Below are 25,711 nucleotides of genomic sequence, written 5' to 3'. Positions count from 1 at the left end.
TAAAAAAAAATTGAAACGAAAAATGTAGTGTTATTTGATTTTAAATTAGCAGTTTAAACATGAAAAATGAAAATTATTCATTTGAATGTCATTATGTATTAACAGTTTTGCACAATCAAAATACATCCAATCATTATGTCTGTCTGTCAGAGCTCGTGTTAATCTGCTGCTTACAGCTCTTCTGACACCTCCAGCCGCAGAACTGATCATCACCAGTGCTTTTGACACACAAACAGAAACACAGGCAAATGTGTTTAGCCTACATTTTAAACGCCGACAAATGATAACTTTACAAAATTCTCCCACTTCAAATACCAGTTTAATGAATCGATGCTCTGTCGATCGTGAGAAGAACTATATTCAGAACGGTGTATTTCGATTGTCGTTTATAAAATACATGTATATATAATGATAAACTATTCAAGTATTAGCCTACACATTTAGCTTCCTCGCAATTCCTGACGCGTTTTCTAATATTATGCACTTTGAGCATTAAGTAGCTAATTATTAGGCTACATATAGTTACGATTCTTTATTGATCGCCGGTGCTTACTTTTCTAGGCTAATAGCTAAAATTAGTTTCTAGATAGGCATTACATTTATTTAAACTAATTTAATTATATTACATATTTTATGCTTACAAAACAACACAACCGATGTACATTTTAGAGTGCCTTTACAATTTCTCTATCTATCTATCTGTCTCTCTCACTCCTTCTCTTTTACTATCTTTCACACACCCACAAACACACTCTCTTTCAGCAGATGTCTGTGACTGTATTTTCTTTGCTGAGGAACTGCAGCTGGCTCAGTCATTATGCGCAAAACACTAGAGGCTTTGCGGCAGCCTAGATTCCTTTTTGTTAGAAGACAATTTACAGCTTTGTAATAGATGTTTTTATGAGCCTATTTCGTCTGTCATTGGATGCCACTGGTCATGTGCAAGACGCAAACGTCTTCATGACCCCTTTTCCTGATTTCCCAAGCGATGATTTTTCCACTACATTATGTGGCTAAAGGCTCCAAATCCAAAATACATAGTTTGCTCAAATATTTTTAAACATGTAATTTTGCTGTGTACTGCTATCTGTGTCAGAGATCCAGAGGACAAACTGAAGTCTTTGGTAACGTGTTACCGATTACGTATGTTGTCAGATGCTAGGGGTGCTACAAGAGTTGAATTTCTAACCAGAGCAAGCAATACAGTACTGGACGACTGATTTGAAAGAAGCTTCATAATATTCACCAGCAGCGCGGGAGGCGAAACATGGATTACAGGGCTTTGTTTGGTAAGTTTAGATTTTATTAGATTGAACGTGCTGGAAAATACATATCATCGTCATAGCACAGTCAGAAATTACCAGCAGGTTTTTGGTTTGCGATAATAATTTCAGATTGTCACAGCAACATAGACATGTTGATAAAAAATAAAAAAATAAATAATAAACTCAGTGTATTCTCTGTTTTTGCATTTAAAAGATAAATCAAATAGTAAATATTGTAAGCTTCCTTTTGGATTCTACTAAAAGCTTGTATTTATTTGGGTTTTTTTATGTTTGCCTAGCTTCACTAGATCTTCATTTTAATAATTTGACAGAAATGCTTGATTTGACTCAGCCTTGAATATGGACAATATGAACTTTCTGAAAACATCCTTAATTCACAATAACTGATTTTAGTATTGCTGTGCTAGTATTTATCTCATTCGAAAAACCAAGAAGCAAATCTTCCAAAATTAAAAAAAAAAAAAACGTTATGTAATTTTTTAAATGATTTAAATCATTGGATAATTTTATGACCGATTCTTCTTGTAATTTTTTAGTTTTAATGTTGATACATCACTTTTATATATTACAATGATATATATACAATTGGAATAGAATAAGTGTCAGCATTAAAATGTAAAAACGCAAGAATTATTTATACATACTGTGCATAAAAACAATTATTTACATCGATTTAAAATATTCAGACGTTATTGTTTATGTAGCTTTAATTACTGGACGAAATTAGCATTCACAGAGTTTAAGAAAAATGTGGAGAAATAGAGAGATTCTGAAAGTGTGTAAAACTGTGGAGGTGCAGTTGTTGTGTGTTTTAATGTATGCCTCCCTTAATGGTGAGAATGGCGCAGTTTTTTTGGGGAAGGGAGACAGGGTCTGCGGAACAAAGACAGTATTTCACAGTCAGCTGACAGGCCGCTGCAGAGGTATTTACAACCTCACTGCAATGCGGCAGAAGAAGCGAGAGGAGCCTACAAACGAGATAACCCAAACCAGAGCAATACACACTCATATAGGCCTACACATTAAATACAATTACTTTAGGACGCACTTCATATCCATTTTACATTTTTTATTGTTATTTTATCGCAATACAAACTTGAAATGCTAGCAAATAATTACATTTTCGTACAATAGTTTAAAATTATTTTCATCATTTGATAATCATGCGATGCGCATTGTTGTTGATTTTTATGTATCTTTTGTAACCAATATACAGTGTTATTTACAGTGTTGTCTTTTAACAAACCAGATCACATTACATTAGATATTCTCAACTGTGCATGTGCAAATGTGTGCAGTCTAATGTAGGGCTATAATGTATTCTGTATTGATACATTATTTGAATAGTGGTGATATTCAAAGTATGCATGTAAAATTGTTATGTAAGCACTTCTTGTAGTTGTTCAATGCACAATTTCTGTATGAGCAGCTATGCAAAAAATATCTGTTCCGTAACTAGGTACACAACACCTAGGCATTTGTCTGCTTTGGTCAGCAGGCGGAGCTGTTGTCTAACACTCTGGGATTTGCTTGCCCCGCTATCTGCAGCTTTGTCCTCGAGGTCATTTCCTGTATCTGTGATTGGTTGTCGCAGTCACGTGATACAACAGTCACACACTTCTCTTGTTAACTGATAGAAACACACATTTTTAGAAACAAAAACAATACTTTCAGGTTCTGCGCGAGAATAGTCGGAATTACTTCATATTTTATTTAATTACTGATTGTTATTTAGCCTTTTCAATTTCACGTCTCATAATTTTTTCACTGTTGGTTTAAAAAACAAAAGTTGATTTACATTTTAATGGTTTCAGCATTACAGTCATAGGCTTTAACTATCCAAAATATTAGCAAAAATAATAAATAGTAATAATAATAAAAAATAAAATATATAACAATATCCAAGTGAGTTTGAAAATCTCAAAACACTCACAGTGACTGCCTTGTAAGCACATATCATGTCTCTTGAATGAGCTGTAAAATATTTTGAGTTAGGCTCAACTCAGTTGACTTTATATTCATCTGGCTGGATAAAAAAGAAAAAGAAAAAAAAAAGAAAACACTCCAGAGGTGAGAAAATATATCCTACCAGTAAATGTTATTGTATAGCCTATGAATTGATGTTTTATACGTGTGTATATATATGTAAATGTAAATGTATATATATTTTATATATATAAGTAAATTGTATAAACCATAAATGTATAGGCTATAAGAGTAACATGTATGTGTATGTATAAATTAATAATAATATGTATATATATATTTTTTTTTACTCAGTGCAGAAGAACTTTCCCAATAGCCATTCGACACTCGCCATATATGGCGCTAATGTCTCTCTCTCTCTCTCTCTCTCTCTCTCTCTCTCTCTCACTAGCCTTGAATTTAAATAAACCTTGAATTTACAGTCAGAAAAAAATCTCTCATTAGTTCTCACATCAGAGATTTTTTTAAACACCTCATTTATCCTAGAGTGAACTGTGGCAAAATAACGTGCCAACTTAAGCAATGTTTTCCACCCTTTTAAAGAAATTGCCTACACCGACTAATACTACTTGGACAAGAACGACAAAAAGTATATGCCAAAATATCCTATATCGAAGACATTAGTCTGCTAGGATACAAAAAAATAATCTCTAGTTTTCGACAGTAGTTTTCCCCCCTCTGAGTGCAGTGAATGCAAATTGAACCCCGTGTCTTTATTTCCTCCTGAGATCAGAGTAATCGCCATTATTGAATAAGTGCAACTTTCAGGATTATTTATGGCACCCGCGCGCTGTCATGAATGGCTGTAGGGAAGCACGTGATACCATTAAACTTTGTTTTATGGCCAGGGAGTTGACAAGCCAAAATATAATTCACATTGTATATTAGAAAGGTCGTTCAGACGGTTTAGGAAAGATCCCAGTATGGCTGCAGAGGAAAGAGGCTCCTCGCTTATTTTGATCATGGATATACAAACTTATCGATGCGCTTTACGTGATACTCCTGCTTCTGGAGGTAAGCGTGTCCTCAGTGCGTGGCTGAACTTGTGCGTGCTTGAACTGTGCCATAATGTTTAAGGTGGTTTCATATAGTCAGACTCCAAACCAGCGCTGATGTGTTTCTGTGAACTCCTCTTGTGTTGTTGTGCACACTTTTGAGTGGTTGGATAACTATGGAGAGAAAAAAATAGGTTGTAATGGAGGTGACGTAAATGTTATGCAGTAGCCCGGTTTTTTGGTGCAGTTGTGGCGCCACGTTATGAAAGATTGTTCCCGTCGCTCTTCATGGGCTTAACTTGTATACACGAATTCAATTATGATGATGATGATGATGATTATTATTATTATTATTATTATTATTATTATTATTATTATTATTATTATTATTATTATTGTAGCCTAAGTTAAAATGCACATTTTCGATACGAGGGCAAATGTATATTGCTTTACTTTCAAATTATTTGTTTATAATTGTTTTTGTTGGATTCCAAGTGCGAAATACACATGGGCCTATATCGAGAGCTGTCTCTGATTACCACTTATTTAAAAATACCAGACCAAAACTTTTTTTTAATATATGCATTAGACCTGCAAATTATTGCTACGTAGTTACACCTGTTGTGCAGTGCTCTTCACTGTGATAAAATAGTGTATCCTAATGTTTATTTCTAGAGAGAAATATGGATACAAACGAAAGCATAATTTAGTCGATACAGGCGCTTTCGTGACATATTACTGAACTTTGTAATAAGCAGGTTTTTATTGGCCAGCTCTCTAGCGCCCCCAAGCAAAAGAATCGTACGTTCTGGCCCTAAACAATCTATACATTGTGTTAATTATTTTTTCCTGAATAAGTGACTGTTTAGACTGTTGAGAAAAACACAAAAGAACAAAAGTCCTTTTCATTAAAGCCTGAATTAAATGGTCTGAATTAACAATAGCAAAGATGTCCAATTTAATGTGCATGTTATAAAAGTAGCCTTAACAAAAAAATACACAATTTAGTCAGTTTTATCCAGCTTTACCATTTCAGTTAAATAATGATTGAGAGTTTTAATTTGCTTTTTTTATTTTATTAAACATTAATCAGCTAAAATATATCTGTGCATTCTATGAAGAGTAATCCAGAAATTTTGAACTAAAGCGTTTGAGAAAGATCAGATATTTAATTCGATGATAGCCAAACTGGGGCTAATTCTCTTGTGAGTCAAATATGTATTTATTTATTATTATTTTTAAATAATTAAATCATACAACTGTCGATTATTAAATAATTGACCATCAATTCTTCATACAAAAAAAAAATATTTCCAACTCGACTCAAGTCGAGAGTTAAAATAATAAAAACGATTCGTACTACAGAAATCGCAATGTAGCCTACATGCGAATTATTATTATTATTATTATTAATAATAATAATAATAATAATAATGCAACAAGAGATCTTTTCATTTAAAATCAAAGGTCACTACATTTGGTGGCTGTCTCTTTCTTTTGTTCATCAGTAACTCGGCTTTGACCCGCCTGAACAAGTCGCAAAGCAAGGTGAAACACGGGTCACGCTGTCTAACTAAAAAGAAATAAATACATCTATTAAAAAGCTACACTGTCAAGCCACGCTTGGTAAGTATATAAAATACAAAAATGAATTAATATATTATTAATAATAATAATAATATCAAGAATATGGCCTGCGGAATTCTGAAACTATTATAATTTCTCTTAAATTTAAAAAGCTATGACCACCTGCTCAAGCATCATGCTCTAACACAGTTAAACAAGATACAGGTCAAATTAATCAAGCTATGTATTTTGTATCTGAATGGAAATTCATAAGTTTTTTTTATATATATATAAATAATGCTAAATCCCAATATAGGAAGATAAATAAAAGATATTAACGCCTTTGTTAATAAAATTAAGATGCAAGGACAAGCATTGGAAAATATTTTTAGATACCGAAAGTTTTGGATCTTACATTTTTTAATAGATCCAAGGTTTTGGGGCACCTTTTCTCTGGTGTCCGCGAGCGAAGGACCACAGGAGCCGGTTATCAGAGAAGAGGTCATGCATTATCCATGAACTTTCCTCCTTTTCCGGTACCGCTGTCTCCTTGCAAAAAATAATGAAACTTTGTGATGTGTGTTGTAAATGATTCTGCTTGACCTCTCGACCTTTAGCCTTCCTTTATATGCTTCTTGACGGTATCCAAACAGCACACGGTTTTGAGGCCACCTGATCAATTTGAATGCAATGACAGCATCTCACAGTGAGTAGAATTTAGCACAAATCCTATACCTGGATGAATATAATAATGTTTTGTATAGAGATAGGCCTATAGAATGAGATCATTTTTATTAATGTGTGATAATGTATTACATAAATTTGAGCGCAGTGCGCAATGTCTGAGAAATGGAGCTACGGGGATCTATTTGGAGATTTCCACCCTTTTAAACAACTGTATTATCAAAAAGATTGTTACAAAGCACGGAACCTAGTGTAATCTTGGAAATTAATTATACGTAATGGGACACTTTTAGAACGGTTACAGTAACGAATTCAATGTATAAAGAATTTTTATTTTTTTCGTTTTGTCTGTTGAGCCAATACATGCCGTCGTCTATATATACCCTGTAGAACCGAATTTGTGTGAAAAAAATGACAGTCACAGATTCGATCCTAGGGGAGTATATGGTCGATGCAAGAACCTCGAATAAAACTTTGTGTGTCCTGAATCATTTTCTGCCATCTAATGTACAGGGAATACATGCAAATGAGCTAATATGTGCTTTGGAAAACGGCATCTGGCAACGAAGAACCACTTTCTTACTGGAGAATATGAAATGATAAGCATTTAATTGCATGATTGCATAATATGATTATATGATTCTGATTACGTGAACTGTCATGAAACGCTTTGGTCAGTTGTGTCAACATTGCATCTGTTTACGTGCTGGTGCTTTGTACTGCGTTTCTTCCTGTTTTCAGAAAAAAACAAGTCAACATTTTTAACCTTTTATAGCGTTGAACTCTAAGTGAGAGACAGGACAGAGAGCAAAAATGAACGTGAGCAATATTTTGAAAAACGTTAACAAACTTTGCACATAGTCTAACCTTATGAACTGCCAAGTGGCTCTTCTGTTGTATGTGGGGTTTGATTATTGATTGGCACGGCGCATTGAAGGCGAAGCAGGGCGCTCTATACAGAGAGCTGAAAAGATGAGAAGCGCTGGAACGATGAGACTCCAGTAACTTCTGCGTGACCTCTACATGACAAAGACGGTCTCCATCAATTGTCTGCTGGCTTTATGTGACTCTTTTTGTGCCTTGGGCCGTTTTTTATCTTTTGTCTTGTTTTGTTTGTACCAGTCAAATTCCCTGGGTTGGGTTTGATTTAGCTTGGTTGAATATTAATTTACTAAATGGACCAAATACACATATGTGATGCACATACATGTTTTTATAAGAAATCATGAAATGTGTAATAAGCAGGGATATACTCTCCCATGTGATGATGGGTATTGCCAACTGGGTCTCAATACACAAATATAATTTGTCTTTTTTATTTTATTTTCTATCACAGATCGGGTATTAAATCAATTCATTTTTCATATTATAGCCTATTGTTACCGTCCTAATTGAGAGATAATGTGAAGTTTGTGAAATCAGCTACTAGGTGTGCACAGCTTCTTCTCGGTTGATGGAGTCCCTCCGCCTCGATTGGCCGAGCTGGTCACATGGTAGCCTAACTTTATTCAGTTGACAGCAAGTAGGAGGGCTTTATGGAGGGAGGAAAAAAAGACAACTCGAGAAAAATTAGTATTTCCTACCTTCAGAAATTAATGGCCATGAGTTCGTACATGGTGAACTCCAAGTATGTGGATCCAACATTTCCTCCTTGTGAGGAATATTCTCAGAACAGCTATATACCTGAACAGAGCCCAGGCTACTACAGTCCGTCGCAGGACACTGATTTCCAGCATCCCGGAATCTATTCACGGTCAAACTACTCTGAGCAGCCTTACAGCTGTAACACTGTCCAGGGCTCGTCGGTGCAGCCTCGGGGTCATGTGCAGGATCCAGCCGGCCACCCGAGCCCTTACCCCGCACAGACAGAGCAGTGTCCTGCGGTCCAGATATCCGGACCCAGGACTTGTGGACCACAACAAAACACAAAGAGCCAGAACGGGATACCAGCCAAGCAGCCTGCTGTAGTTTATCCATGGATGAAGAAAGTGCACGTTACTACGGGTAAGATTCACTCTCTTTGCTGTCTGCTTGTAGGCCAGCCCTATTCTGCTGTTTTAGTCACAGTTAAAACCATTCATTGAAATATTTATGGGTTCCTCTGAAGGGGCCGCCAATTACACCAGCCATAAATTTTTATTGCTTAGGAAATAGGCCGCTAGCTCTGTTGGACACTACTGCAGCCCATTGAGTCCACTTGGCCCAAAGCTTTGAACTGAATTATTTAGCAGTGGTAAAGTTTGAAATTATTCCAGTGCAGAATATTTTTTTGGATCAAGTTCGAGCAAGTGGGTAATTTTTTATTTCATTTCTTTATTTATTTTTGTTAAAGTTTATGCATTAGGGAGCGATTGGTTGAGTTGTTTTATTTTATATTTTTTGTTCTTTTGTTTTAAACATAAGTCTGTTTTTGTCTTTCTCAGTGAATCCGGATTACACGGGACCAGAACCCAAACGTTCTCGGACAGCCTACACAAGACAGCAAGTTCTCGAACTAGAAAAGGAGTTTCATTTTAACAGGTATCTAACAAGACGGCGTCGCATTGAGATCGCGCATACCCTCTGTCTCTCTGAGCGACAGATCAAAATCTGGTTTCAGAACAGAAGAATGAAATGGAAAAAGGATCACAAACTCCCTAACACGAAAGGAAGATCGGCGTCAGCTGGAAATCAGCATGCACAACACGCTCAGAAGGACAGCCAGACAGAGATTACAACTTTATAAGTGGATATCTCTCCCTCCCGCCAGATGTACAGATGAACTGTATGTAACAGACAATGCTTCATTTGACATTGCATGGTAGCAAATCATGACATGATGGGTACAAGTGCCAAAAACTGAGAAGCAGAAGCACCCACCACGACTAAATGCAGCGTAAAAGCTGCTATGCATTAAAATCCCAAATTTCGATATTTACAGTATTGTAAACCCTTTGCAACTGAGGCAAAGAGGATATGATGCATCGAATGATGGTTCACATGTCACCACGAGGTACAGTAAAACATTATAAAGCTCACGCTATTTTACACAAACCTGCCAAATTTGTTTCAGAGCATGGTTCGTTATAGTGTCCCTATTTACACATTTTTTTTTAAACTCTGTATATCACCCGTTTCCTCTTTTTAAAAGCATAATGGCAAGTTTACGCCTATGGCGACTCAATTTATCCTAACTTAATCATTAAAGAGAACTTAAGTAAGTAATGTCCAGCATATCATAAATTACGAATGTCCTAGGTGTTTTTTTTTTTTTTTTTTTTTTTTTTTTTTGTACTTAAGTCGGGTGCAAGTAATAAAAACTAAATAAAATTAGTTAATACTAAGGGGAAAAATCGTCGCCTGGGAAATTATTTATTTGTAGACTGAAAAACTGAAGACATTTCCCTCTCAGCCTCGTTTATTGTGCGCGCCTCATTAAAGGTTTACTTTCTAAAAGCCTATATTTCGGTCAAAGGACTTTATTGTGTAATTTTTAAGAATTTCGTTACAGACGTTTTATATTTGTTTATTGCAGCTTTTAAAAATGGTGTATTTAATCGAGAAATTCTCTTTTCTTACACGAATATTCCATGCTTTATACTCCACTAGCTATAAATCCTGCCCGACATCTTTGTAAACAATATAGCTACAGTTGCAGAAGCAGTTTTCTTGTCTTCCAGATGTTGCCTGAAATTCTTGAAAATCAGCTTTGTATTTTCATTTTAGATACACTTTTAGTCCTCAAGATGTTTGAACCCTCTATTTATTAAATGTTAAAAAGCTTTATGTTCTACGTGAACGTAAGTATCCGTTCAGTAATTTTCAAATTCAGTTTTTAAGTTCTTAAATATATGTATATATTTCTGTATATTGTGCATATTTTCTACATGCATATTTTGCAGTAATTAAATAAATAATATGCAGAGAGGTTTCACCCAAACTCCGTCATATTGTGTTTAAAATAGAAACTGAGATTGGAAAAACACGCATCAAGCACTTTCATACACATTATGTTATTTTTGAAATTGAATTGGTGTTAAATCTGAAATGGTTCTCCAACAGTGATTAAACTTAGTCGCTCTGCTATCATTGTGGTGTGTTTGTCTCCTTAAACAAAAACTCGAGGCGTACATGCATTGCGAAGCAGTCTTCACATTGAAGCCTTCACGTTGAGAGCATGAAAAGGTATTTTTACAGAAGTTCAACAAAAGCCTAGCGGGCAGGTTCATCTAGAGGACAGAGTTTCTGTTGCATTAGACGCTTCTGGGCCTCGAGCATTGACCTCTACACTCGTGACCTGATGGACCTTCAGTCAGTTCTCAAAGACGCTTTTGCGAACAGATGCACTAAAATTTGTTCTTGTGGAGGACGGGGTGCTTTAAAAATGTTTAGGGCTGTATTCATATTGGCTTGCCTTACAACTGTGATTATTTGCCACACCGTGTGACATTTAGAGTTTGTAGCGTGCTTTTCAGTTTCTGCACGAGTCCTACATTAAAACCACGGTTATGCAGCATCTGCCCAAGATTACGATAACTGTTAAACTACAATCCATCAGCTCTGGGTGTTTTGCATCATCATGAAAGAAAAAATCAAGTCAAAGCATTATTGACAAACTGGAAGACATCCATTTTGGTATCCGTGTATTATTAAAAATACAGAGAGTTGTAAGCGATCATTAGGCTACTATGCTAAATAACAACAGTTTATAACATTCAAATATTACACAAACTTCTCTTAGTTTTGATTCTTTTCTTGCTTTTGTTCTCAATGCCTAAAATCGTTGTCCATCAACACTTGGAAATGTTTGTGTTTGCGGTATGTGTGTGTGTGTGTGTTTACCACATTTTGGGAGGAAAATATGTACCCTGAAGTGAGGTTAACATGATAAAATCTCTCAAAACCTCAGTTTGGAGGCGTTCTCGTTTGTCAAAGCATTGGGTCTATATGCAAATAGTAAATAGAGCCTTTTTTAAAAAAAATGGTTACAAATGCCTTAAGTTTTCTGCTAGGGTTAGGTTATAATATTTATAATTAGGTGTATATAAAAAGCATGTGTCCATTTAGATTGCTAAGTAAACGTGTGTGAGAGACAAAATACTACTATTAATAATTTTTTCAACTTTTTCAATTATTTGCAAGTAAATTGTCTGTAAATATAGGTCTGTAATTTAATGTTACAAATGCTGTGGAAAAGTAAAGACCTTTTATGTCAATAAAAGCCAATTCTATCACAATCAAAGAGAGAGAGAGAGAGAGAGAGAGAGAGAATGAGTAAAGCAATACACACTTTCAGGGAGGACACATGTAAAGTTTATTTCAGGCGAAACATCTACAAACATGCATGTTGAGTAGTTTTCTGAAAGCAATTTTTACAGCAATTATTTTGCTGAAAAGGGAATTATATATTGCATATGCATGGTCAATAGTGTACCGACTATACACGTCTCTCTCTCTGTGTGTGTATGTGTGTGTGTGTGTAAATATAATTTCTTATTTATATGTTGATATGTTCGTGTGTGTGTGTGTGTGTGTGTGTGTGTGTGTCAAACAGCACTTATACAACATCCCAAATATCTATTTTTGTTTAATAAGCCTTGTGCCTATGGTGAAAACCCGCCACGCAGGGTATCGCTCCATTGTCTTCGCTTCCAGTAAGGCTTTCTGAGTATTGACCTGGATGTCTGAACAGAATAAATGAGAGCCATACGCAGTTGCATTTGTAATGACACTGCACCGATACTACCGCCGCTAACACAATGCTTCTCAAACGGCCATTTTTGATTTCCAGCTGTTCGTTGAAAATGTCTTCGCCCGTCGAGACAACCCGTTAAGATAAATCAAACTGCGCTGTCGACATCCCAAGATAGAATTCGGTATATGGTTCCGTTCTAGCCTATATCTTTTTTGTTTGACCACGTGATTGTCTAAATAATTAATGCAGCACGTCCCCTAGAAACACGGCGTCGTCATTAATCGCGAGGACTCTATCAGACTTGAAAACTGAAGAGATCCAAGAAAATAATATCCAAACGGTCCTGTATCTCACCCCATCGCAACCTGGACACTCGTACAGCTTTTCAGCCAATGGAGCATCGGTAGGTAAACATTTAAGATTAATATTTGCACCGAGACAGCGACTAAACATATCTGTCAGAATTTTGATAAATAGCGTCCTTTGATTCGGTCTTCTTCGCGGACAGACTGAAACAACTTCAGGCTGATTGTGATTTATTTTTAATTTATTTTATTTTTTTATTTTCTTGCTTAAAGAGCCTCAGCATGAAGCACTCCCAATCTAAACCTGTATCAATAATAATACAAATTGTGAAGTAGCACTAATTTTATTTTTAAAGCACTGAAGATAGACTTTAAGGTAATTATTTTCTCATGTAATATAATGTTATATTGATGCATTTGTGTATGAAAGATGTGGAGTCCAGTACGATAGTGTTTATTGTTTAGCCGCCAGGCCTCTTTGTGATTTATAATCCGTCAGAGATGCTGTTCTTTCCCGATTTAGTGGCGATTATTTGCGGAGACGTATATGTTTGCTTAAATAAGAAGGACATGCTAGAATTCATTGTCTATCCGGGAAATCATCACACAGCCCAGTTACTGACGTGAAGTATTGCGGGAATAAATGCATGTTGGATCCTGACAATTCTACAACAATTAAAACAAAAACAACAATATCAACAAAACAGCTTAAGTAGTACACACACACACACAGAAAAAAATGGCATCGATCCAAAAACAACATTTCATTGATGTCAAAAGCCCCACAATACCCACTCGTTTAGTAATGGAGCGTTCTGATCGTGGATCTATCCATAAAGTGTCTCGAACTGCTGGAGAGGGATGACGGTGATCTGCATCGTTGTAAATCATGCTCAGTAATTCCTGAAAGGGCGAGAGGCTGTTGGGGGCCGGGCGTGGACTGTAAATCTTTCACTTTTATTAGCCCGTGAACATATGCTGCAAGGGGAGAAGACTCGCATCCTCTCCTCAGGACAAGCCTGCGCTCGGCCGCGTTCCCAACCGTTTCATCTCCATCTTCCCATCCAGCTACACATCCATGCAGCACAACCGTAGAACAAGCATTCTTATTCAGATAACATATAACATAACCGACCTGCATTTAACCTCTCAAATTCTGTTTTATGGGTATTTGCATTTGTACTTTAGAAGCAATTGGAAAACAGAGTGTTAAAAAAAAGGTTAAAAAAAAGTATTTTAATACACAACTAGTAAAGATATAGGCACCGAATACCCAATTTTACATTTCATGCTTGCATATTGATCAATACACACTCTTGCTTTTTGAGAAGAACAATATAGAATTTGGGATGATTTTGATGAATCTCTTTGGTTGAGGAGGTCATACATTGCTGTCATTGCCTAAACCATAATAGTCAAACAATATTTCAGTGGTTTCTTGTAGCCTATAATAAACGGAGTTCTGTTCTAAACAGTACCGAGCAAAGAGGAACAAATATATATTTGATCATCTTCATTAAATTAAATTAAACTAAAAATGCATAATGATGTTGCTTTTTTTGCAACGGTCTTATCCACACGACTATTACACTGCGTTTAATGTAAAGAATTAAAATGAACAAAAAGGTGAAGATGTTCAGTGAGTCATTGGGGTGTGAAGAAAACTAAAGCAAATGTTTCACAGATTATCCAGTTATTTGTCTTTCAAATAAAGACAACCCAGTGCTACAACCTTTTTTTTTTGGCTTCATTTGAATATTGGTTTTATTATTATTTTATTATGCCTGGGTTTCAAATCCATAATAAATAGCAATGTAGCTTTTTTCTTAACGATACACTCCGATACAGTGGCTGAGGAAGGAGCGAGTTCTTGTGCAAAATGATTGTACAATGATGCGAGGCTGGAGGGAATTTTAGTGCTCTTGCTCTTAAAAATGTATTTGTGAGGTGAGGCTGGTTGGAGTAACAGTCTCAATCAGGACAATCTGCGATCCGGATCACGTGAACAAATATGCCTGTATTTTAAGGCAGCGCCTTTATTTGTCATGATAAGGTTTCCGAAATATACTAATGTTGACTCATTTGGCGAGCCTTCCTCTGTAAAACGTTCACTTTTTTTCCAAATGGGAAGTTGATTGCAAGTAATATTTCGTTTTGGAATAAGAAGACCTTCTTGGCTTTTTATTGGTAGCTGAGTGAGTGGCTCCCATTCTTTCGGGAATACTGTCTGCATTGGTATATGGAAATGCCTGGAAAAGCGCGAGATCAGTTTTAAGACAGTACTGTCTATAGACAAAGGGTGAAGGATATATCCCAGCAGCCGAACTGAGAGATATTGAGACTAAGAAGCACAGCTGTAATAAATTGACATCACAGGTAAGCAATTGCATGGCAAAACGTAACCTTTAAGCGTGGGTTTACATTAGGCCGGCGTGAAAATATGATTTATTCCATTCAAAGCAGCTGATCTTTATTAATGTCGTCGCCTTGCAACTAAGCAAGTGCGATTTGAAGACAAAAACTGAGACTAGTTTACAGATTTGCGCAACCTTGACTATTTTAGATGGTTTGCATGTGGTGATATCAGTCATAGAACATTAAAGGTTATTTTAGCTGCTTTATGTGACATATTCTGCTTTTTGAAGTTGGCCATACACAGCATAAAACATCTGTGTCATACAATGCGAGATCGTTAATCACAACATGCATTTATTACGGCAATACTTCACGTCAATAACTATGTGATGACATATGTGGGTTAGGGAAGACTATTCTTTTAAACATACATGTTTCCGTAAATTCAAATCATTTCAGTCTCTGATTTCGATTTGGTCAAAATTACTAAGATTCAACTACTCAAAAAATAACATTGCATAAATTCAAATTCTGAATGGGAACCATATTTCTCATGCAATAAAAGAGTCTAATAAGGGTCTCATATGAATTCATTTCGTATGTAAAATTAAATTAAGATACGAAGTAGATTTTATTCTTTCTAATGAAGCAAAAGCATCCTATGACAAGACAGCCTACATGTTTGAAATCTAAACATATATGGTGGTTTAGAATTAGGTTTTAAGACGTGTGATTTCTAAACTATCCCCGTAAAGAATTATTATTATTATTATTTATGTTAAAGCCCGTTTTGCAATTTAATGCTATTATTAATAACAGGTTTTTGGTTTTGATAATTTATAGCCTACATTTCACAAAACATTAAGTTCTGTAATTGCATTCTTCTGCTTTGTGCGATATGTGGTAATTTAGTTTAAACTTTGGAATTAAAACCACAAGAATTTGTTTTAAATTTTCTCGCATTTTGTACACATTACTTCTAATATAGAATTTTAAATACTAGGACCTAAAGTGATAGTCATATATAAAAATTCTACAAAATAGACAGACTTAAGCATCCAAAACAGAAACAAATATACATGTATATATTTAGAGACCGACTTCTAGAGTCCATTATTTTTACAGCCCATTGTTCTATTATGAGTACCAAACTTACCGTGGGAGTGCGTGGGCGAAAACACTGTTGCCTAATAAAGACAGACCGTGTTCGGCTGCACTGGTCGCTACATTTATCCCATTAAGACTTTGAACATGACACACACGTTGAAAATACTGGCTACATACATTTTCTTGTTACCGGTACTTTTGCCAACGCTGCGGTCCATCACCAAATAACAATAATATTAATACTATTAAATATCCCATAGCCTTTATCAATGGTGCTGTCCTCGTCTCATGATTTCGAAAGGATTTTCAGAGATGCATAGACCAGGTCATCTGTCTAGTTGGATGAAGATTAAAATATCGTCTTCAGGCTCTCGCTTGGTTTTAAAATCACCGGTGAAAAAGTTGTGTGGTGTGGATTGCATTGTGACTTAAGTCCCTTCCGTCCGTTGTTCATTAATCAGTGAGTTATTGGAGAGGGAGCCAAAGGTCACCCAAAAGGCTTATGAGTGCTAAATATTTTGGCCAGCATCTCTTTGTGTAAAATCGCTTATGTCAGTTTTTTTTTCCCTCTCCCAACTACAGATTTAACTGCTCCTAAAACCATTCAGGTCTTCTATAGAGGCGAAATAAATTCGTTCGTTAAGAAAAAATGGGAAATCATGTAAAAATGTTATAAATTTGTGGTTTTAAGAAGTCAACGCAGATGGCCTTGAATTCACATCTAGAATGGGAATTCTGTCATGTTGCAATTGAAAATGTAAGGCGTTGACAATATTCGCACTCAGAGGCAACTTACATAATCATGAATATAACGGGGAGCTGGAAGAAAAATCCGATCAAGAAACTGAGATTTAAAATATGTTTTATTCTTCAGGTCGCCGTCTAAATTATGAAGATCGCTTGAGGAGAAACAGAGGAGAGAAAACCACAGACTGCGGTAAGATATGTCTTGATATTTAAGTTTACACTGAAATTAAATAATAGTAGCTTTATAACCTGCGGTGTATTGCCCTGTGTCTCTTATTTCACAGCTTACAACACAGATAATAATAGGCCTAAAAAAATAATATACATGGTTTTTGTGTAAATACAAAAATATTTTGAAGCTCTGGGCTTAGACAGAAAATTAACAATTTAACTCGAACAACAATTATTTACGCACTTTTACCAATAACATTTCGAGGTGCACAATATTTTGTACACGATAAATACAACATTTACACTTAAAGCAAAGTATAAAATGCCAAAGCATTGCTCTCTTAGATATATAAAATACATTTAAAAAATAACAGAAACATGCAAGCAGGAAAAAAAAAAACAAGAACAAATATTTCCATCCGCACATTCTTCTTAATCTAGAGTATGTCCTTTACTAAAATCCACATCTCTCCGCGCAGTTGGGCAAAAGTGTGGTCCATTACAAGCAGTTAAAGGAGGTTCAAGACAGGAGTGTGTGAATTAGTGGAGTAGCTGGATTTATACTGGCGGGCTGCAGGCTCTGGCTTTAGCGGGACATTCTTGCCCCCAGCCATCCTCCTACGCTTAGAGTTTTACCCCTCTGACGGTACCAAGTCTTGAGGAGAGATTTTCTTCTCACCCTCTGTGAGGCATTTACGGCTGTAGTATGGCCAGTCATAAATTTTGGCGGCCTCCACAATGACAGGTGCGTTGATATGTATTGTGCGGAGCTTCAGGCCGTCTAATAACTACTGTATTGAGCACGAGCTACAGTCACTTAGGTGAAAGCTATCTTTAGAATAAGACTAGGAGGAAGACGACCAAGTTACCCAGAAAGAAAGAAAGAAAGAAAGAAAGAAAGAAAGAAAGAAAGAAAAAGAAAATCTGTTGTGTCTTTGTGGTGTATTGCAGATTTATATCTCAGTTTGTTGCTAGCAGACTTTGCTATCACATATGAACCAATTCTTATTTGCATACTTGAGTGATCCACCTCTAACAACTAACATCACTTTAACAAGACTTTCTCCGAACTCACCGTGCCGTATAATACATATTAAATATTAACTAGGATTTTAGGAATCAATTGAGTTCAAGTATTACAGAATGTCCCAGAAGCTCCCTAACAATCTAATAAAAGCTATACACTGTTTATATGTATTAGGTGCGAAAGGATGACATTACTGACACTAATTTGCGTCCCTATAATTTATATCTCGGACTTTGATTTATTTCCATATAGGCTAAAGATTGCATTTTCGTATAATGTTCACAAATGCAAGAAATAGAGTGCATGGAGCCCTGCCACCAGTTATATCAAAATTCACTCGATGAATTTGTAATGTACGACTATGAGGGCGAATCTTTACGTAATGTCGAACTACGTGAAAGATGCACAATTTCAGGTTTTAGACAAACAACAACTGATATACATATACAACTGGGAGATTTTTTCACACACACGTGTATATAAATATGGAATTTCTGTTTTTTTTTCTTTTTTTTTTTTTTTTTTGCTTCAATTATGCTTAAAGTCTCAAAGAGACAGGGAAGAATGGGATATTGTTTGCAGAGAAATGCTGATTCCCCTTCTGCTGCCTTATAGTTTCACTCAATGGGGTACTTTCAGCACAAGTTAAACTTTAACCGCCTTGTTGCATTCATGCCAAGTTCTGAAAGTGAAAAGTCAAAGGGGTTTATCTTACAAAAAAAAAAAAAAAAGAGAAAGGCCCTTGGTGAAAGATGGATGGAAGTTGGTAGTTCACAACATATTAACTTTTATTGTTAAGTGCTTTAAATATTCTAAAACATTTAATTTAAAACATCATGCAAATCTGTACATTCCGCCCTTTTTGAGAGGCAGGAGACCATATGTTCTGTAGAGCAATAAGACATTGACTGGACACTTAAACAAAATGACAAAAAAACTACAGTTGATAAGTCAGTTAAGGGAGCAACATACACTGAATGCAATTTTTTGAATACTATTTTGAAGTATTTTCACTACACAACTTTGTCCTGCCATCTTTACCATAGTGCATTATACAAACAACAACAAGAGGTAAAAGGAAATGAAAGAAATCAACAAATTTAAGAGGAGAAAGGGAATACAGCTGACACCAGAAACTAGAGTTGGGTAAAAATCTATTTCCATCTTATATTTAAATATTGAAAATGCCATGGGCTGTACTCAATTGCAGTGTTATAGGTTTAGAATGAGGAAGTATAGTTCTGTGTATGCAGATATGGAGGTTTTTAGTGAGTATCACTGTAGCACCTCACATCTATGACTGTTTGAAGTTTAAATTCTTAGCTGATTCGTTTTCTTTCTTAACAGGTCAAAGGACAGAAAATCTGTGGGAAGCTCCTATCACGTGATTGACAAGTCCATGCAACTGGACAGGGGTTCACAGGCTCTCTTAGTTTGAACCTTCGCAATGCAGAAAGCCACTTATTATGACAATGCTGGACTTTTCGGAGGATATTCGTACCCTAAATCTGACTCCTATACATACGGTCCTACACACCAAGGCTTCTCATCCTCCAGCATGGAGAACGACTTTCAAAATCCAATCTGTCCCATCCAAACCACGTCAATACGGCCACCAGCACATAAAAATGGAGACATCAGTGGCAGCTGTATGCGACCGAGTGCCAGCCAGGGCAACAGCCAAACAGAGAGTATCAGTGAGCAGCAGCAGGCCGCTCCTTTAGCAGCCAGCTCACCCAGCCCTAACAGCAGCTCCACACAAAAAAAGAAATCTCCCAGCACCACTGGCTCCAGTACTGCCACCCCAGTCATAGCCAAGCAAATCTTCCCTTGGATGAAAGAGTCACGCCAAAACGCAAAGCAGAAAAACACCAACTGCCCAGCTGCAGGTATGGATTGTTTGTATGCAATGCTTTTCTCTAAGACTGGAGAGAGCTCCTATGATTATGACCTACTTTGGTTTGTTTACAGTAGGCCGTCTCTCTTTGGCCTTTAAGTGATGTAATAGGCTGTATAACAATTAATCCACTGCTCTGCTCTCTGTGTTCAGGAGAAACCTGCGACGACAAGAGTCCACCCGGCCCTGCCTCGAAACGAGTGCGCACTGCCTACACCAGCGCCCAGCTGGTTGAACTGGAGAAGGAGTTTCATTTTAATCGCTACCTGTGTCGGCCCAGAAGAGTGGAGATGGCTAATCTGCTCAACCTCACCGAGCGCCAAATAAAGATCTGGTTTCAGAACAGGAGGATGAAGTACAAAAAAGATCAGAAATCTAAAGGCATAATGCACTCTCCCTTAGGACACTCTCCGGACAGAAGCCCGCCGTTAAGTGGCTCGAATCACATTGGATATTCTGGTCAGCTTCCAAACGTAAACGGCCTAAGCTACGACGCGCCATCTCCTCCGTCCTTCGCCAAACCGCAACAGAACATGTACGGCTTGGCAGCCTACACGGCGCCACTGGGCGGCTGCATACCGCAACAGAAAAGATACCCGGGAGCAGAGTACGAGCACCACAGCATGCAGGGGAATGGGAGCTTTGCAAATGCCAATTTACAAAGCAGCCCTGTTTACGTCGGGGGAAACTTCGTTGATTCAATGCCAGCGTCGGGCCCAATGTTCAACCTCGGTCATCTTCCCCATCCCTCATCCGCTAGTGTGGACTACAGCTGCGCGGCTCAGATCCCGGGTAACCACCACCACGGACCGTGTGACCCCCACCCCACATACACAGACCTCAGCTCTCACCACGCGTCTCAGGGAAGGCTGCAGGATGCACCCAAACTCACGCATCTGTAAGGATCCCATCAGTGTGCTTAAGCGAAACGTCGCGTTTTTATTACCTCACTAGTTAAACTAATTTATAAAATTACACTCTGAGAGAAACATAACGTACTATCCTGTATTATTCTGATTGATATTACTATTACTGCTACGATTGTCATTATTTTTAATAATAGCTGAGGTCCATTTCTCTTGACTGTTGAAGATACACACGGTTGTTTGGTAGTTGTTTGGTTGTCTGAAGGACTGTACTGGCAAAATGAAGGCAATTTCAATAACGTACTGTTACTTGAAGGTAAGTTCTGTAGATTTGACGGTATAGACATCCGTCTTTATAGAGATGGGATTTGTAGAGAAAAAAAAAAAACATTGCTTCTTTGTTAAGTCGTCGGTTCCTCGTGGGTTCTTCATTTGATCCATTAAAATACCATTATTTATTGTTTTCCTCCAAGATTGTACGACAAACATTTATCTTGAATGAGTATACTATATTTATTATTTATCGTTTTAATGCACATTATTTATCTTCTCATGTATACTATTTATATAACAATTGTAGAATTTATTTTGAGCAGAAGCCGTTGACATTTCGTTGAACTGGTGCAAACAGGTGATAACGTAGGACTGGCGTATTTCTTTCTTCATTCGGTAATAAAATATTATGAAATGAAGAATTAAAAAGAATTTCGAAATTGTAATTATTATTATTACATCCAGTAATTGGAAATTTGGCAATCTCTTGTTATCGCCATGTCATCATGTTGCTTAAAAACACCAGCACATAACGACACATCCTCACGTTCATTATAAATGTTATTTTGTAAGTTGCACTGTCCAAGCATAAAATGATGAAATGGTAACGATATGGAAATGTTATATTTTATTGTGTTAAACATTTTGTAAATAAAGTGCTTAAGCTAAATGAAATTGTAAATGCTACATCAATATTAATGTATTTTCTTTTTCATTCTTAGTATATTTATAGTATATTTGAACATTTTCATATTGTGTGTGGATATGAATGGATTTCCAACTTGGATTTTGCTCAATTCATAAGGCGGAGACGCCATTTTGGAAACATAAGGATAGTAAACAAAGGAGACACCTTCTCTCTCACCCCCATCCAGATGCGCGTGAATGTGCGCGCGCACGTATCACGGCTGTTCACAAAACACAAAAGCAAACCTCACCATTGCATTTATCTTAAATTTGGTCATTTAAATTTTAAGAGAAACTGCATAACCATATAACGTGAAAGAGATTAGCGGAGGTTTTATTATGATTTAGGAAATCGAGTTTTCACAAATATAAAATTTCCCGCTGGTTAGGGTACTTATTAAATAACTTAATGTAAAGATTATGCCTTTCTATGTGGTGCAATGTGCAAATCTAAATAAATTGCCTTTTCTGGATGGTGTGCACAAGTGTTGTAACCTACATCCCAAGATTAAAGTATTGTTAATACTTTTTAATGTTTTTATAGACTGGGAGCTCAGTAGAAATTGTGATACATCATAAGGCCCAAAGCAAGTGTTTTGTCTTATAAACAGTTTAATATAACATTTACCTGCACCATTGCGCAATAATACATATAGGTCTATGTATTTTAAAAATACACCTTATAATGTGGTAATGAATAGCCTAAAGCGTCACTGCCTTTGTAAGCACTGGCAAGCCGTCTCTAACAGAATAGGCTCTTTCCCGGCTTCCCCCTAGCGAGGCATTTCAAAGCTCATTAATCAAAAACTCGTCGCTTTCAGTCTCGCTACTGATTCCAGCTCCTTATGAACAAAGCTTTTTGCTTTCTCAACCAGTGGCGGTTCTACATTGAAATACACCCTGGGCGAGACCCCTTTCGAGCGCCCCCCCCCCCCCACAAAAAAAAAAAAAAAATAGCAAACAAAGTTCTGCACAAACAGCAATATTTTATTATAACAACTGTTTTCATATGATGTGAGATCATTGCATGCATGTTTCCAATTTGCCATTCCTGCACTTGTTAAATTGATGTTCCTCTTGGAAAACAATTTGCAGCAGAAGCAAAAGAGGCTGTTGTTCTTAATTGAATAAATCAGCCAACTTCTTGCCATCTTTTCACCACTTACTAATGTCTTCATAAAATATTAGTGGTGGCAACTTCTCACATTACTCTCATTCCTACGGAAAACAAAGCCAGGTGGCACTTTACTTGGTCCTCTGTGAACCAGCTCAGTCCGAATCCTGTCAGTCAGATGTGAGGGCCAGTGGGGCTCAGTGGGGGTTCAGCTCCAGGCATTTCTATCAGACAGCATATTGGCATATTACTCAAAACACATAGCAGTGAAAAAACACAGTCCTACTCATAAATTATCAGAAATATTAAAATTACATTAAATTGCAGTTGTCTTGTAGCCCACACACATACACACACACACACAATATGCACACCTGAAAGCTCATGCTGGGTAGAAGTAGAGGCAAAGAGGTCTTCATCCTCAATATCAGATATTTGTGGAGACATGTGTAGCGGAGGAGGTGGTTGGCTCATCCTGACCAGTGGCAGAGGATGCTCCAAAATATTTAAGAAGTGCCCCTGAAATTGCAATTTAACTGCATTTGAAATCAAAAGACCATAGGATAATGTTTTATAAAGCTAAAACAGCCTAGGGTCTGACTCAAAACATAATAGAAGGGTTACATAAACATGCTCTTACACACTAAATGTCTGTCATTACACGCTATATCCTCCTAGACCCGGAAATAAAAAACATTTATTTATTTTATTCCCCCCCCCCCATGTCATCACATTGTTTAGAGCATAGAAACAAATAGTAAAAAAAAATACATTGAAAAATTATATTTTATTCACGTTATGCTATGGTCACTGGGACTCAGTTGTTTAAAAAAATAAAATGACTTTAAATTATATGTATAGGCAAAAACAAAAATTTTTTGGGTTTCAGGATATTTTTCAACCAAAATTTGTATATCAATCTAACTTTCATGGAGGTGCCATTAGGTTACTGCCTCAAATTATACGCATGACACACTTTTAGTTGTGACTTGTAAAACTATACTTAGGAAACTATCCTTAGCATACTGTGTAGCAAATAAAATGCCATTGGTTATTTACAGGGCCTAACGTTAAACCAACTGATGGAAATAATAACTGAACTTTTAACAGTTTTATTGCAAAGCACAATATTATAAATTAGATCTCGTGATTGAGTTGAAACCAAATTATTGTTGTATAAGCATAGCAAGCAAGCATCATAGCAAAAAGGCTAACAAAGAGTTATACCCACCACCAATTAACATTAGCCTTTCATTCATGAAATGGATACTGTAATCATACAGAGACAATAGTTGCATACCTTTATCTTTTGCTCGTTTCTCCTCTTCTTCTTTTCTTTTTTTTTCGAAATTGGGCACCTGGCTTTGACCTTTTCTTCTCCATCTCTGTTTTTTTGGCACTCGACAATCAGCAGATTTCCCATCCCCCCAACTGTCACTCAGGACCAGAAGTCAAGACTAAACCAATTCACCTTGATGACCGCATAATCGTTTTGTATTACCTAGTTTCATTTGCAGGAACTATAGGCCTGTATTATAACATTATGAATGAAATGTGCGTTATTTGGAAGAAAGTCGAGGTGTGTGACTGACTTTAGCCTATTATTAATTATATTACTAGTGTGGATCCCCCGTCCCCGTCCACCCCCGCCCTGTCCGTTCCATTTGAGAGAGACCCAGAGGTGAAACGTCGCACGCGCCTCTCGCCCCACTCCCTTACACTTCTCTCACAACACAAAACTTCAGTGGATATTTTCAGCAAGCAGGGGCGCCGGCAGCTGCAGGGAGCGCCAATTTGCTAATTCCACACACAGTGAAATGATATAAATGACGAAAAACCGCTTCGGGACACAGATGATTTTTTGTTTATCTGCTCGTGCTGCCGCCCCCAATGTGTCACGAAAAAATGACGCCCCGGGCGGCTGCCCGGTTCGCCCGTGCCTAAAACCGCTACTGTTCTCAACTGTGGAAACACATTTCAAACTGCAAGAGGCCAAACTTTTTCCTAAGAGAGAGAGAGAGAGAGAGAGACTGTGACAACACACTCTGCCTGCAATCATGGCATGGATGAGAGAGAACTCAAAGCGTAGTGGCATAGAGCTGCAAATGCTTTAACCACGGAGGGTAAGGGCATAGATTTTTTCACAGTCTCGGTTATTAAAATAAAATATCAGTCTATTTAATAACGACTAGATAACAAAGAGCAATGCCTACATCGAATGGGGGTGGGGTCTAACTAAACAAATTTTCTTAAGATTTGTGCACTGGAGGAAAGTGTTTAAAAGTAAAATAAAGGCCTCTAATCAAATGTAACATTTGTTTCCTGTGGCTATATATGCTGTTTTGTCCAACCTTCTAATGAATTTTACTTGCGCTATATATTAAAACGATACGTTCTGGTATCAGCAAGCGTTTTCTTCAATCATCAGCAATTTATTTGTATTTTCAGTATTTAGAAGGTATCAATGAAATGAGAATGTAAAAAAAAAAAAAAAAGTTAGTAAGGGTTCATTGCCGCTCAGGAAATAAATTGTTTGACACAAAAAATAAGTTAGGCTAATCAAAAAAGGGAGTCCTAACATTACACGCATCTTTCTACTTCTGTAATAAGGGATAATAATCCAAAATAACACGTACAGCCTGAGTAAGACAATTAACAAATAGCTATATGACAAAAATATTCATAGGATATTTTAAAAAATATCGGGACACTAATTTATATTTCTGATTAATTGGGCCACATCAATTGGAAGCCATCCTGCTTTGATGCTGTTATGAGAATGTTCTAATAATAATAATAATAATAATAATAATAATAAAACACATTTCAGATGTAATTTAGGTCATCTTGTCTCATCAGAACAAGAAACAACACCCCAAAACGGTCTGTTAGATTTGACTAGCAGTCAAATCATTGTCTCTTGAGCTCTAAAACACCAACCAACTCACAAACCATCGTTTGCCTATGTGAA

The 25,711-nt window shown here is 36.7% G+C and overlaps 2 protein-coding genes and 1 long non-coding RNA gene across 6 annotated transcripts; 2 read left to right on the top strand and 1 right to left on the bottom strand.

Annotated features, from left to right (window-relative positions):
• The first annotated feature begins 996 nt into the window (after nt 1–996).
• Nucleotides 997–20,702, top strand: hoxd3a (homeobox D3a). 4 transcript variants are annotated; one of them, XM_052566061.1, is made up of 4 exons: nt 997–1,289; nt 16,833–16,895; nt 19,251–19,792; nt 19,954–20,702. In XM_052566061.1, exons 3-4 carry the CDS (start codon nt 19,351–19,353, stop codon nt 20,700–20,702), a joined length of 1,191 nt encoding a protein of 396 aa, XP_052422021.1. In that variant the 5' UTR covers nt 997–1,289; nt 16,833–16,895; nt 19,251–19,350. The 4 variants fall into 4 exon arrangements, with proteins under 4 accessions (XP_052422021.1, XP_052422020.1, XP_052422019.1 ...); XM_052566060.1 differs by lacking the exon at nt 997–1,289 and adding an exon at nt 4,146–4,286; XM_052566059.1 differs by lacking the exon at nt 997–1,289 and adding an exon at nt 12,395–12,594.
• hoxd4a (homeobox D4a) lies at nt 6,933–11,423 on the top strand. Its single transcript, XM_052566064.1, has 2 exons — nt 6,933–8,521; nt 8,941–11,423. The coding sequence occupies exons 1-2, from the start codon at nt 8,053–8,055 to the stop codon at nt 9,240–9,242; spliced, it is 771 nt and encodes a 256-aa protein (XP_052422024.1). The 5' UTR covers nt 6,933–8,052; the 3' UTR covers nt 9,243–11,423.
• Nucleotides 20,703–22,592: 1,890 nt separating the features above from the next.
• On the bottom strand, nt 22,593–24,178 carry LOC127965306 (uncharacterized). The gene is made up of 3 exons (XR_008155272.1): nt 24,041–24,178; nt 23,115–23,259; nt 22,593–22,964 (listed from the first exon to the last, which is right to left on the bottom strand). It is a non-coding gene; the product is annotated as an uncharacterized LOC127965306 (long non-coding RNA).
• Nucleotides 24,179–25,711: the final 1,533 nt, after the last annotated feature.

The sequence above is a fragment of the Carassius gibelio genome, chromosome B9 (assembly GCF_023724105.1).
Source record: "Carassius gibelio isolate Cgi1373 ecotype wild population from Czech Republic chromosome B9, carGib1.2-hapl.c, whole genome shotgun sequence".
Lineage (NCBI taxonomy): Eukaryota > Metazoa > Chordata > Actinopteri > Cypriniformes > Cyprinidae > Carassius > Carassius gibelio.
This window is presented reverse-complemented; position numbering and strand designations above follow the sequence as displayed.